This window comes from Acanthopagrus latus, chromosome 19 (assembly GCF_904848185.1).
Source record: "Acanthopagrus latus isolate v.2019 chromosome 19, fAcaLat1.1, whole genome shotgun sequence".
Lineage (NCBI taxonomy): Eukaryota > Metazoa > Chordata > Actinopteri > Spariformes > Sparidae > Acanthopagrus > Acanthopagrus latus.
Genome location: NC_051057.1, coordinates 7,952,278 through 7,966,982, shown reverse-complemented (window position 1 = coordinate 7,966,982; position 14,705 = coordinate 7,952,278). Strand labels below are relative to the sequence as shown.

The 14,705-nt window shown below is 43.5% G+C and overlaps 1 protein-coding gene across 3 annotated transcripts in view; it reads left to right on the top strand.

Annotated features, from left to right (window-relative positions):
* Window positions 1-5,723: 5,723 nt before the first annotated feature.
* The window catches only part of ahrra (aryl-hydrocarbon receptor repressor a), a 67,398-nt gene continuing 58,416 nt past the window's right edge, over window positions 5,724-14,705 (top strand). The window contains exons 1-3 of one of the 3 annotated variants that reach the window (XM_037079820.1): window positions 5,724-8,701; window positions 9,182-9,277; window positions 11,158-11,339. In XM_037079820.1, coding sequence (XP_036935715.1) covers window positions 9,216-9,277; window positions 11,158-11,339 — 244 coding nt within the window. In that variant the 5' untranslated portion in view covers window positions 5,724-8,701; window positions 9,182-9,215. Of the gene's footprint in view, window positions 8,702-9,181; window positions 9,278-11,157; window positions 11,340-13,071; window positions 13,314-14,705 lie in introns of those variants that run through there. The other 2 variants (XM_037079823.1, XM_037079822.1) reach the window with 2 other exon arrangements.

Genomic DNA, 14,705 nt, shown 5'->3' with positions numbered 1-14,705 from the left:
ATGTTTCAATTGCCACCTGAGGCCACAATGGCTGCATGAAGCTGTATAAGTCATAATGACCTGATATGAATGAGAGTTATTTGTAATCAAGGAATATTTGGAACCAGTATACATTGGCAGTAAAAATGAAAAACTCCAGTGATGGAATTTAATTATGCACAGTTTAAGTGCAATGTTGAGGTGATCATACTTCTCAAACTTATTTCCATTTTGTTGTGAGCTTATCCAGCACGTTTTGGAAGCAAATATCGTCAATTTTACTCCACCACATTTATCTGATAACTCAAGGCACTAGATACTTTGCAGATTTATATGTTAATACTATACATTTAATAATATAATGCATTTTTAAAATTAATTTGTTTCATCTGCAATTTGAAATAAATACCAAATCACTTCTTATTATCGGTAATCTGATATCATATCTGATACCAGGCCGATAATCGTCTGATCTGTACTTTACACAAACATAAAGAACCACTCTAGACTTGCTTAAGACATAGAGAAGAGAACTACTCTGCTTTGAAAAATAATTTCTTTCTGATATGGTTTTAATATAAGTTAGATTTGTTGAAACTCCTTCACTTTTATTGAAAAATCTATAAATTTGCACATTTTAAAAATTTCTGCTGGAAGTGCTGCTCGACACCAAATGAGATACGCAATGAGTCGTACACAAGTATTTCAAGTTACGACATCACACTTGTGTAAGTCCTGACACAACTTCTGCCTTGCAACCTTAATGATGTCACAAAATCCTGCAGGCTCGTATTTTTGTGTTAAGTTGAGCTTTAAAGTGAGCACAGAGGAACTTTCCCCCTTCAGCGGATCAACATGATATCAGCCTTCGAGTATGAAACTGCACATACGTCACTCTGCACCGTGAGGGCCAAACACCCAAGCATAAGCCACAAAAAAACATTTTTGAGTGGAGGGGGGTGGGGTCTTAAAAGACTCGCCATTGTCCACTTTGGAGTGTAGTGTTTAGCTTTCTGAAGCTGTTGTGACTGTGTGAGCGAGATCAGCCGAAAAACGCGTCTGTTTTTTTTTTTTTTAAACGACGAGTTCTTCAAACGACTTCAGATACACGGACCATCCACCAAAACATGACCACATAGCAACACGCTGGCGTTGTTGAAATCATTATTGATGACCTGGATATGGACTGGCCCGACAGGCAGGCGACAGGGTTCCTGTAGAGTTTAATGAAAAGCATCACTCAGTGTAGGAAAGCTTTCCTCTCCAGGGCTGTGGCAGATTGAGGGCTCAGATGTACACTCATATGTGAGCCGTAAGAGACTGTTGGAGGGAGAAATCCATTTGGAATATATTAACATCGCTGTGGCATGTGGGCAGCAAATGGAGTGACTCATTCAATTTCCTCCCAATTGATTTCGCTCGGCATACGGTTTTGATTGGATTGAATAACATTTAATAATATTGTTTGTAACTGTCAACACAGTAGGCATGCAGTAGTTGGGAACAGCAGGCATGCAGTAGATCATGCAAACAGTAGAGGTCACAAAATCGGCGATGCAGGCAGGGACTCAGAGAGGAGACTTCTGTGATGAATAGATTCATTTCTGTAGGACTGGGTGTATTTTAACTTCCCCTGCTACTGTTGAGTTCCAGCCAGCCTCGACCAAGATGTCTGCCTCATCAGCCGATCGCGGTCTCCTGTCTGTGGTGAAACGGGCTGACTGAAGGAACCTGAGTCTGCCGAGGTTAAGATCCCCAGAAGAGATAAACTGTGTGCCAAAGTGCCAGCTTTCCAATATTAAACACCCCGTGCTTCCCTACAGCAGCACATACTGCGTTTCTCAGTGCACTCGCTGAAAACATTGTGGCACAAAATTACACTTCAGAAAGGTTTAACAAGAGCAGTTTTGTTTGAACCTTATACAGTAATCATGTATCATGTTGTCCAGCGCTGCCAGATGTTAAGGAAAATGTCACTAAACTCATGAATGCAGATGCCTGCGGCAAAATCATTTGCCCAAAGTCAACTGAAAATCTGCCAATTTTAAAGCAGTTTCATCTGTTTTCAAAAGCATCGGAACAAGTGACAATGCACTAGCGCAAGGTGGAATATGGCCGCCATTCCACTACAGGTCAGTAAATGGATTCCTGTGATTGATTTTCCTCAGAAACAATAAACTCCCTCAATGTATTTCACCTGGTAAGAATAATAGAAGAAGAGCCAGTTCAGCCTGAAATCAGACTATATATTTTTGGTCTGGCCTGTTGCGCTATCTATCCGTCTAGACTGCTTTGCTGTGAGTTGCCAAGTTTTTCAAAGTATCCACCCAGTTTTGGAGTTATCAGAATAGACAAGAGGCTAGCCGACTGAGCCGGCTACTGTTACAGCTGAGCCGAAGATGCCGTCAGTGTTTACATCCTGCGCTGTCAGCACCAGCCTGATGTCCACAAGTAGATGCACACTTCCTTCTTTGGGGTGACATGGTTGGCAGGGGGGGGGAAGTTCAGTAGAAAAGAAAATGTTCTCAGATGTAAAAAACTGCTGACAATAAGGTCTGTGGGTTACATTTTTATATATATATGTATTTTTTATTTTTTTTTTTGCACTTTGGGCACCACAAGCCAAGGGCCATCTAGTTCCATTATGTCAAGAGAAGGCAGAGACCTCTACTGCCAGTGATCTCCAAAACTAAGCAACTCAACACCAAAATAGTCTAGCTGGATGAATAGCACTATAGGTAAGAGCAAAAATATGTATTTTTGATTTTTGGGCAAACGGTCCCTTAAAGTAATAATTAACAAATGCAAATGTGCTGCTGGATCATTTACTGAAAGCCGACTGAAAAATCAGCCAAAATCCAGAGCCACTTCATCTGCTTTTAGAAGAAATGGAACAAATGGCACTGTACTAGGTCAATTCCCATGATTGATTTTCCTTTGTAACAACTTTAACTCCCCCACAGTTGATTTCAAATGCTCAGAAGAAATCCAAGATGTCATGATTATGAGTAGAACTTAATGAGTTGTGATGGCGCTGTGCTCCGTCACCCGTGTCTGTGGAGATATTTGGGTCAAAATGCAAAACAAGTGCCTTGCTCTCTGCCAGCGGTCAAACAAGTTGCCAGATACAGAGGTTTTTTTTTTTCTTTCCCAGCGTTTTGGGAGTCTTCTCTAAAAAGCTTGGGTGCCATTACCATGAAATACACTTTGTGGCTATTCGCCTCTGGCTGTACAAGCCAGTGCGGTTTTTAGATGTACATCACCTAGGGCAATGGCTTTACTACAGCGTGTGTATATGTGTGTGTGTGTGTGTGTGTGTGTGTGTGTGTGTGTGTGTGTGTGTGTGTCCTGGGATGCCTGGTCTCTGTGATTTAGTGGGGAGCAGGGATTGCAGGATTGAGCCCACTTGAGGCTTTCACTTTGAGGACAGTAACCTCGTGTTTTGCACTTTCCTTTCTGCCCTGATTAGTTTTGCTCCTCTTGCCCACGTTCACCCATTGTCACTGGATCCCTGTCAGCATTTGTACTGTGCACATCCATCGGACTGTTCACGTCTTAAGTGGCTGGTGATCGGTAACCGATAAATCGTATTTTCATCGCCATCGCAAAGCACCGTTTGTCCCAGCTAGCCGTTAGCTGACCTCAGATTTACTAGTTTCGATGGGGTGGCGACTGCGAGGTCAGCTAAGCACGACGGCTGAGCAGGAGACGAGAGCCGATATTTCCACTTCAGTGTGTGTTTATTTACCGCAAGTCAAACCATCTTTGCAATATTAAACAATGTTTTTTGCACGCGGCGGGCTTTTCCTCACATCAGGCGGGCCTGCTGTTGACGAAAACTAAAGCACGCCCGATAAACAGCTTGCACAGCTATCATAGCCTCGTGTATTGTTTGTGCAAAATATGCCCAAACAAACAGTTGCTGCCTGACTTCACATTAGCATCCCACTGTCAACATTCATCCTCGCAAAAAGTGAGTCACTCGCTCCCAGGATTTCCCAGCATCCCGGGTGTTACACAACACCGCGGCCCTTTCACCACCTCTCTGTCCCCCACCTCGCTCTGTTTTCTGTGTGCACGACAGTTGCACAGTAACGCAGCCATGGGGATGCAGCAGATTACAGGCAGATTTTGGAAGCGCGGGGAGGACGGCCTCCATCTGACTGTCGTTCTGACCATAAAATGACCTCTGAAAAAGCCCAAATGTCAACAGAAGATTTTCCCCACAGAGTCCCAAAACACAATTTTCCTACTTAAACCGATTGACACAGCTTTTGATACGGGGACTGGCCTAAATGGGACAGCAAAGCACGAGTTTGAGGCATATTTTTTGTTAGCATTCGGGCTCCACTGGGTGGTGACTGACCAGCAAGACGCTTATTTGGCGCTCAAAACAAGTGAAAATTGAACTTGTATGATACGGAATGTGATGAAAAAGGCCAGACTTTACACAAACAGTATGAATTAAAGGAAAGAATGGACTATGGATTTAATGACCATCCAGCTTGCATGCTTCACACAAACACTTCTAAGGTATTATAATGCAGAAAAAGATGCTTGGTATAATTTGTGATTTGTAGCAAATTACGGTAAAGTTGAGTTTGTCTGTGCACTGTTGTCATTTTAGACACTAAAGTTTACTGATTTCCTGTAAAATATCCCACCTCTATGACAGATCTTTTTTTCTCAAATGTTGCATGATGATCACATTTGAGGGGGGCTTTTGCTAAAAATGTGCGTGTGTCTGCTGGCACGTTTGTAAATGTTGTGGTTGTATTTTGTGCAAACTCCTGGCATCGCAGGCTGTTTCACTCTGTGCCTTTTAAGTTCATCATCTGATTTCCTCCTGGATTTAAGTGTCAGAGATCAAAGCAGATCCGCCCTCCGTCCCCGGTCACCAATCTGTTCAAATGTGGTATTAAACACTTTGGGGTCAGCTTGTGATCTTTGAAAGTGAATGAACTTAAACAGTTCAAACTGCGCCATTGTGTCTGTGTGATGGCATGACGCATGCATGTATGTCTTGCACAGTATTTCCTGTCGAAATGTGAGTCCGGTCTGACCTAACACGACCCCTTGAGCCGGTCTTGTCCATTAACAACTCTGCTGTCATGGATTATACTCGGCATATCCTGAAAGCATTGCTGCCAGGCTACAAGCTCTCCTCCTGCTTTTCTGAGTTCAGGGCCATCGCATCCGTTGACCCCACTCATTGTTAGATATGGACAAAATCTTGCTTAAAATCCACCAAATTGTTATGTAGTTTCCTCTCAGATTTACAGGTTTGCTGATGTATGTGTACTTATTTGTGTATAAGGTCAATATTTCTGGCTAGACCATGTTTAAATTATGTTTGTTTTTTTTTGTTTTTTTAAATTGTCTGTCCGATATTGACCGCCCCATCAATTTTGAATGTCCATTAGAATCAAGCTCGTCACGTCACAGCGCCGCACGTCTCCTGAAATCCCTCGATGATGCTTGCACAGACATCTTAATCAATGAAAGCCACACTGTTGCACCTGGCAGATGGCTTCCGAGTATTGCCCTGTTTGTCTCTGCGGTCATTATTCTGAAATGTTTATTAAGCCACACACAAACACACGCCGTGGGGCACAGACATGCGCTCATGCACACAAGCACACACACACGGTTGCGTGCGAAGGCCTTCCCCCAGCAGAAGCTTTAAACCTGGGCTAATCTGGAAGGCAGCTCGGACGGTGCTGCCAGTGGATTTGCATTGATACCAAAGCTTGCCGTAGCTTTAATGGCAGCCACTGACTGTGTTAACGGGACCTTAGGACCTCTTCAGATCCCCAACTCCACCTGTCACGGCAAATGAAACATCAGCTCTGATTTGATAGAACAGCATGGTATGTGGAAATAATCTTGTTGGTGGGACCTAAAACCTTCGAAGGTGGAGCCACTTCACAGAACTGGCATCTCGGCCATGTGACTGTAGACTGGCTTGCTGCCTCTATAAGTAAAGATTTTCATGTGATAAATATAATTATTGAACTGAAATAAAATGTCTAATACAGCCCATCTCAGTGTTACCAATATTAATGAAATTATGGGTTTCTCTATTTTTTCTTTTTTCCTTCTAGTTTCTCTATTCTAAAGAGATGTCATAACAGCCAAAATGCATTTGCATTGGTCATTTTAATTTTTTTCTTTTTTTTTTTTGTTGGAGAATTAAGCAACTCCTTCAAAAAGCACAGTGCCCAGGTACAGTTGACTCCACCCCCTGCATTATGGGTGTCTTCGTATTTCTGTTGTTGTATGTGAGATCATGTGGCACAACAACACCACCATGGGGGATTCTACCCTGTGTCATCTTTATTTAAAGGAATGACATTTTATCTCAGCCATAAGCTTGCATGATTTACTACACATGAATATGCAATAAGCGATGTGTGCTTGAGAGGAATCCTTGACTTTTTGCAGTGCATGCATTTGTACACTGGGGTGCAGCACGGTAGACTGTGACACACACTGCATGATGTGCATATACAGTATATGTAGTACGTGATGATGTTTCAGTGCCAAGACACAACAAATAACAATGGCAACTTTATTAGGTAGGAGCTTCACGAGCCATGACACAGACAAAAAGTAAACACGTAAAAGTCAGAAGATCACAGTTAATTCCGTTAAAAACTAAAAGTACACAGAAAAGTATATTTGATAGTTAGTTGATGGACAATAGAGCATAATTAATTACAGCTGTTTTGCGTTCTTCTCCTACACGGCATACATCTTTTGTGTAAAATCATATGAGAAGGTTGTCCTTGTCCTTTAATTGTAGCAGCTGCTTGTAGGAGCAGAGAGTTTCGTGCATTTATCCCAGACATCACTCAACGACTCGGGCTTGTCTTTTTTCTTTCTTTTTCTTTTTTCCTTTTCTTTTCTTTCTTTTTTTTTTTTTTTTTACTAATTGGCTCTTTAAAACTAGGCGCTCTGCTTTCTTTTAGACACGGCAACAAATAAGAGTCTTTATTCAAATTATTTAAACATAAAAAAAATATGATGCTGGGGGAAACTAACACAGCCTCGACAGTGAATGCGTCACGTCTGAAGCCTATGTTTTCTTCGTCCATTCACACACAGCGTCAGAGGCCTAAACAACCACGATCATAATAAGATAGTAGGGAAATGATAAGGCTTATACTGGATTAATCTTTCATCTTCGTTTCCTCCGCAGTTTAATATGTATAAAGTCTCCACCACAATGCGATGATTTCTGGACGGAGATTTAGGCAACAAATCACGAACACAAGACGCTTATCTGCTCTACGGACTGTAAGCGAGGACGTGTGTCTCATCACGTATTTAATTAATGAACAGTAAAATTCGGCGTACAGTTTTGCAGTTTTGTACCGAAATTAACTGACTCTGCGAGGCTAACCAAAATGTAACACCACTTCCGGTTACAGAATTCAAAATAAAACGGCACGCGCGAAGCACCCCGCCGCATTCGACAAGCTATTAGGCCCGTGACACGTTAAATGCTTTTGCTCTGAAGGCATAATCATCTCATTTCCGGCGTAAAACTCTCATCTGTACCGAACTTGACGCAGCTGCAAATCTGTCCAGGAGAGCCAAGTTGTTGATCCCAAAAGCTGCGTTCACTGATTTAATTACTCGTTTGAAGAAGCCCGGTCCCGTCCAAGCGCAGCATAATATTCACGTACAGCAGGTTTCGTTGCAAACCGTGTAATTTCTTGAACGAGCGGTGGGGAAAAAAACACCAAAAACCCTCCGGTCCGTAGAGCGCCGTCGACCGCGGATAGCCTCGGTGTGAATCTGGAGATTTGTGCCTCTGCTGCCCTTCGCGTGTGATCCCTCCCCTCGCGCTGCTCTCAGAATGTGTGTGTGCAGCGCGCGGCTTCAGGCTGGGGTCGGGTTGGGCTACTGCTGCTTTCACGGACTCCTCGTAAATATAAAAGCTAATCGCGTGTTCACGATTAATTGAGTCGAAAAATGCACAGTTTAACACAGAACCCGCTCCCTCTACTAGTGCAATATGTGACTGTTAGTTTTTTTGGGGGAAAAATGTTTAAAGAAGCCACAAAATAGAGAGGAAATGCTTGTAGACACGCAACACTTAATTTTGCCAAGTAGGCGACACAGTCTGTCAAAGTAAGCAAAAAAATGAATAACAGCCACAGTGAGCATGTCGTTTTTTATTAGTAGGTTTAATAAAAAAAAATTAATAAAAAAAAATCACTTGCCACTAATATTTGAACGCATTTAGACTCCAAACATATAAGTGGTCTTTCCTTTAAACATGCAGTACTTGAAAGCATCATAAGCTAAGCCTGTTTGTGTATGTATGTGTGTGTGTGTGTGTGTGTGTGTGTGTGTGTGTGTGTGTGTGTGTGTGCCCTCCTCGCTCTCTGTTTGTGAGGCAGAGAGTTGCGTGCGAAGAGCTCGACATGTCATTCAGAGGAATCCGCCACCTGAAACGCGAGGAAGTGAAGGCGACTCAATTGGGTATAAAGCATCAGCCAACATCTGCCCCGAGCAGTGCAAAGCTGATGAAAACATCAGCTCGGAGCTCATACGGGACCTCTGCGAATTGTTTTATTTTTCCTTGGATTTATCATTTGGCATTACGGTGTCGGTGCACCCTGGGAGACGCATCTCTTCTCTGCACTTAAAGTGAATGTGACCCAACATCCAACATTATACTGGAATTAACTGATAACCACCGATATTCTGGGTCAGTGCTTTTTATTTTATTTTATTTTATTTTTCTCATTATTTTTATTTTAGTGTGTGTGGACGTTTTGATGTGTATTTAACAACATTTTTGTTTTATAATTCGTGTCCAGGTATCCGGTATGTCTTCTTTGCTTTTCAAAAAATATTGATTAGACAAGTTCCACTGGCGTGGTATTTTATTTTGTAACTACCGGCACTTGTTTGAAGGCTCTTGAGCTTTCATATGCCATACATCTGATCTAACTCACGGATCCTGCTGTTTGGATTTTAACTTTAACTTAATTTAGGTTATCTTACTTTCAATTTAGAAACGTGGGGATTAAATGCAAAATTCCCCCCCGAGGAATGACTTTTAATGTCATCTTGTGCAGCAGCCTGCCTGAGCGTGCTTTTAGTTCTCTCACACTTTCCCATGTGTTAAAGTTTGTCTCCAGCAGCCACAACTGAAAGTTAACGTGCTCTCCTGTCTCACCCGCAGCGCACCTGTTACCTCCGGAGCGGAGTGCAAGACCATGATCCCTCCGGGAGACTGCATGTACGCGGGCAGAAAGAGGAGGAAGCCCATCCAAAAGCAGTTAAGGAGCGCTGCTGATTATTTGTTCAATCAGTGCCCGCTGACAAGTGCTTGCTAATGTGACACCCTCGATCACGATGTTGCACATTAAAGAGTGACCGAATCATACTCAGTCACGGGAAGTTAGTGAGGCAGCAGCTTAAAAGTGTGAAAATAACAGCACAAGTCCTGAATGAGAGGTTATAATCAATTAATTATCAGTCTGACACTTGTGATTATTTCTCTCAAACAGGCTATTAATAATATATCATCATTACCAAGTGGTTTCTATTTGTGTATTTGTGTATTATTATCACTGGAGTAAAGGTTTTTTTTTTTTTTATGATTTATTTATCTATCTCTCTAACTTTGCATGTGTGTCCTTACCCGCAGGAACAGGAGTCAAAGTGTGTGTTAGCTCGCTGATGGTGTTTTAGGGCAGTCCACGGGTTTTTCTGATGCAGATTTTTTTGGACGGCCTTGTCAGCCGTTGTCATGAATAGTGAATCGTGGCTTATATAAGATTTTGAAGAGGGAAGTGGTAATTTAACAAGGCCCGTGGCATTTATAAAGTTTTCATGTTTTGCCCTGCCTCCTGCTGCCGAGCTGGGGAGGAAATCTTCACCACATCAAGCTGATACTGTATGTGCACCGGGTAGAAAAGTACTTTAGAAAATTGTGGATTGACAGCCAGGCCACTGGACTTTTTGGGGGGATTTTGAGGTATAAATCAGAAGTTTCAGTCATCCGTCGGTGTTTATTTTCCTCCTGTTTTAAATATCACCAGACTTTGCACGTGAATCAAACTTTTAGTTGAGGCTGAATAGTCCGATCAAGACATTCACATGCATTCCTTTGTATGTTTTCGTAAAAAGCGTGAGGTGAACAGAAACACTCAGCTGTGGAAACCGGAGCTGACTGTTACATATGCGGATCATGTTAAGTTTAGATGGTGAGGCTGTGGTGCACCTTACTAAAATACACAAATACCTCTGTGCCTGAAGAGCATTTTCGCATTCTCTGCGGCACAGAGGAGGAAAGTGCAGCATGTCCGGCAACGTTAACATCAGGAGCTGCAGAGGATATTGGTACATACAGATGCTTTAGTGCAAACCTCCAGAACGGGGCTTGTAAAGGATATTTTTCAGCGAGACAGCATTGGCACAACAGAGCTCCTAGCTCCTTTGTTTGGTTTGGTGTTGTTGAGAAGTAGCCAGTCAAACTGACAAATAAAGAGACTTGTCACTGGAGGAAACACAAATCAGCGTGGTGCTTGGTAAAGCTGGGGAAGGCTGAGTCAAAAGGAAACACAGCTGAAAGAGACAGGGACTTGTGCAGAGTGTGGTTTATTCAGTCATATGTTTTTATTTGGGTTCGCTACATAACCAGAGCAACACAAAACAGGATATCGTAATTTGTATCACGACAAGGGGAAAAAATAATTGTGAAAGCAAAATTGTGAGGTCGCAGTTTCTTGATTACTTTAATAGTGTGGTGTCCTGTTTTTCCCACTGATTAAAATGAGAATCTTAGCCGCAATTTTGATTTTAAAAAAATGTGTATGACTGATAATTAATGATTTCGTAGACCAAGACTGCTGCCGACCCTAAGCTTTGCAAGCCTGTGTCATGAAGTGCAGATGAGATTTAGTCTAACTTTGCCATTAGCAGTAGCATGACTCCAACAAGTGAAACTAAACAAGTTAATCCTGCTGTTTTCACTTACTGCCTGCTGAGGAGCGTCTCAGCATGTCTCTACACTGGGGGGGAAAAAAAAAAAAAAAAAGATTTTGACTGGGCCATGCAGCTAAAAGTTTCTTATATCCCAGCCGAGTGGATGACCTCTGTCCTCACGTCCGACCCCGTCTGTCTTTCTCTCCCCTCTGCCCGTCTCATCACCAGGAAGCCGTCTTCTTCCAATGAGAAAACCAACCCGTCCAAGCGGCACAGGGACAGGCTGAATGCTGAGCTGGACCGGCTGGCCAGCCTGCTGCCGTTCCCCCCGGATGTCATCTCCAAGCTGGACAAACTGTCCGTGCTGCGCCTCGCAGTCTCCTACCTCCGCGTCAAGAGTTTCTTCCAAGGTAAAGGTCGAGAGGTGGCATTTGTAGTGGAAGGTGGAGGGGCTGGGGGAAATTGTGTGTTTGTGTTTGTGTGTGTGTTTTTCTTTGAGTTCGTATGAAGCTGATGAGTTGGTTTGAATAAAATGGGGATGGTAATTGAGTATCTGCTGTTGTCCCCCCTCTGACGTGTATTTGTTATACAACTCACAGCTCAGTTAATTACGCAAAGAATATTTAAGCATGCACACATATTTAACCCTATGACAGTGGCAGTCATGTGTAGCTGTAGCAGTAAGATCCTGGGCTCAGGAAATAACAAACATGAATACAGTTGTGCTATATTCAGGAAATTGTCCCGCTCAAGATAGTCTGTATAATTTTCAAAAATGTTTCCTTTTTAAAAGCTGAAAACAATCTCGCTCATATGAGTCGAACACGTGTGCTGAATGATGCTGTCCAGGATTCGGGCCGGTGTGTGTGTGACGGTCAGAGACAAATACGTGAGACTGTGTATAAGAGATTTTACACAGTGTTTGAATTTTTGTTGCTTCTATCTGCACTTATTCTATTCTCTTGGATATTGGAGAGAATCTCTGTCAATCCGTGTTGCTCCCTGTAGAGACGAGGCACTGTTTGTCTACTCCCCCGTCCCAAATCCTCGTCATCCCTTTGTGTCTTGTAGTCACATGTAATTAAAAGGTATACTGAGGCACACTCTTGTTTTCCCACCGTTCACCGAGCGCCTCCCTTCCTCCCCCTCTGCTCGTGTTGCTCCAAAATCCACCTCAAATATTCATGGGCCGCTTCAGAACGGATTGCGTTGCCGGTGGCCTCAGCGGCTGCCTTATCAGCTCGGGACGCGCAGCTGGATGCGACAGCTCTAAAGACAAGAGGTAGTGTTTTTTTTATTTAGACGAAAAAGCATCTTCCCTGTGTCTTGGCAGGGAAAATTGTCGCAAGTAGACAGAGGATGAGGGGCAAAGGGAGGACAGCGGAGAGGAAGCACTGCCCTCCTTGTCCTAGGGACTGAAAGGAAGTCCTGTGTTCTTGGAGAAGTTGGGATTTGCAGGAAGGTTTTGCAACCTTCTCCTCCTCAACACATGTGGCTCCCCTCTTTCACCTTCTCCTCCTCTGATCCTTGCAGTACCCTTAATCTCCATCATCCGCTGCCTTGGCTTGGCATGGCACCCAACAGCTGGCATCCTGTTGGCCTGAGTCATGCAATTTTAGACACACACACGCACACACATACACACACACTTAGTTGTTTTACCCCGAACACTCACTTAGCTTAGCCATCACGGAAAGCGGCAGCACAGGTGCTAATCGGACTTATTAAAGGTGCCTTTTCAGGATAAGGGATCACGCAGAGATAAAGACAGCAACTGCTGCCAGCGAGAGGAGCGGAGCTGAGCAGTGTCAGGGTCTGTGATGCCCCCCCCTCCCTTCTGGAAAACGGAGGCTCAGTCATGTGTGTGAAACAGCTAACCGTGTTGAAAGGTGTGTTGAAATGAGTGGTTGTGTTTCTAATAGCTTTCTGCGCACACCTCTCAAAGTTACTCGAAGTGTTTGGGCACTAGTACTAACAGCAAAGGTTGCATTCGTCAGGAATTATTTTAGGATCTTCTATTTTTACCTCCTCCAACATGCATTAATGCTCTATTTGTTTGCTCCACCTCTGCCGGATGCCTGTTATATCAGTGGCAGCACTGACCGGCTTAGCTGCCTTTTGATGCTACACTAATGAGATTAATCAGAGTGGAACATGAGGGATTTTGGCGCTGCATACATCTGTGATCTCTGCCCTCCGCCTCTTTGGTCAGCGCGCTCGCCTTGAATGGTCGCAGTTTTTCCACTGATATTTGAACACGGAGCCGGGCCAGAGCCCTTCCAGATAAATCTAAGATGAGCGGCAAGTACGCATCCACATCCTTCCTGTGGTTTGGAACAACAGTCATAATCTGCTCTTTTAATGTCTTCTTCTTCTTTCTAACAGTGAGTCACGCAATGAAACCATGCCATGAAACCAAGAAACCTGCAACCTTAAGTTTCATTTGCATTTAAAAAATGTCTTCTCGAGGAGGATTTTTCCACTGACACTGATGTGGTGCTCCTCTGCGTCCACTAGGGGGACTGTGTGAAGTGGCTCCTGAGTTAGGGCTCATGTGTGGTTCAGTTGGCTCTGATCAAGAGGTGATGGGATTTGGCTACAGGTTGTTTTATGCCATGTACTCATGCGAAAGGCCGTTATGGGAATGTCATGTGTTACGAGGCTTAGAGACAGAGAAGAAGAAGTAGTGGCAGGTGGTTTAGAAAGCGCACCGACATACTACCTGTTGCCTGCGTTGCGTGACTGCTGAAGGGTGGAGCGCAGTGAACAGTGTGTACCTATGCACTTTATGCAAATGCGCCCCGAGGCTGTGTGTGTCAGCGCTGCCCGCCTGTGTGTGTGTGTATGTGTAAATAAAGACTGACATCAAAGAGAGATTCTCTTCAGCCACTTTCCCTTATTCATCATATTTCGTGAGATTCAGGCGTGATGTGTTTACATGCTCAACAGGACATATGACCTGAGATGGCTCCGTTTGCTTTTTGACGTGCCACCCCGACAAATAAGATAGAATCGATTTGACATTGATGGTGGACATTGAGGTATTGCATACACCTGAGGACTTGAAGCTATTTGCAGAGGTGCATTGTTGAGAGGACACAATGGAAGTACAATGTGATCAAGTTCAAGCGTGCTGTGGCGCAGGTAAAGCATGCAGAGGCCAGTGAAAGTGGGCCGCGAGTCCAGAGGGGCAAAGCACCCCTTAAAAAAATAATGACAACAATACAAAAAAATCCAAATCATCAGCTCGTAGCCTGCAGGCTGTGCGGAGCTCTTTGTCCCATGTTTTAATTTTTATTTTAGGTCAGGATATCTGTATTCCAGCATTTTTTAGGCCTTTTTCCTCCAGCGAGTAGGTCCATGTGAGTATCTGTGTGAGTGTGTGTGCGTGTGTGTGTTGACAGTCAGCAGGCTGTAATTCCCTTCCCTTCCATGTTAGGCCTCTGCCCTCACTGTAATTGCTGAGCTTGTTAAATATTTACCCTAAGGATTAACTATCCCTCCTCCTTTGTCTTTCTGCCCCGATTGCCTTTAATTCTCCCCCGGTGTGTGTGTGTGTGTGTGTGTGTGTGTGTGTGTTTCTGTTCTGGAGTCCTGATTGTGTTTTGCTGCTGTTTAGCTCATTATTTGAAACTCGAATTTTCCCTTGTTTTTCAAAAAACGCACTCAGGTTAGGGAGCATACTTTTGGAGAGGATCAGGTAATTAAGGGAAAACCTTTGAGGGAAAAATTTCTTTTTAATGAACTTGCAATTTTGCCGAGATGCAGAGATGGGC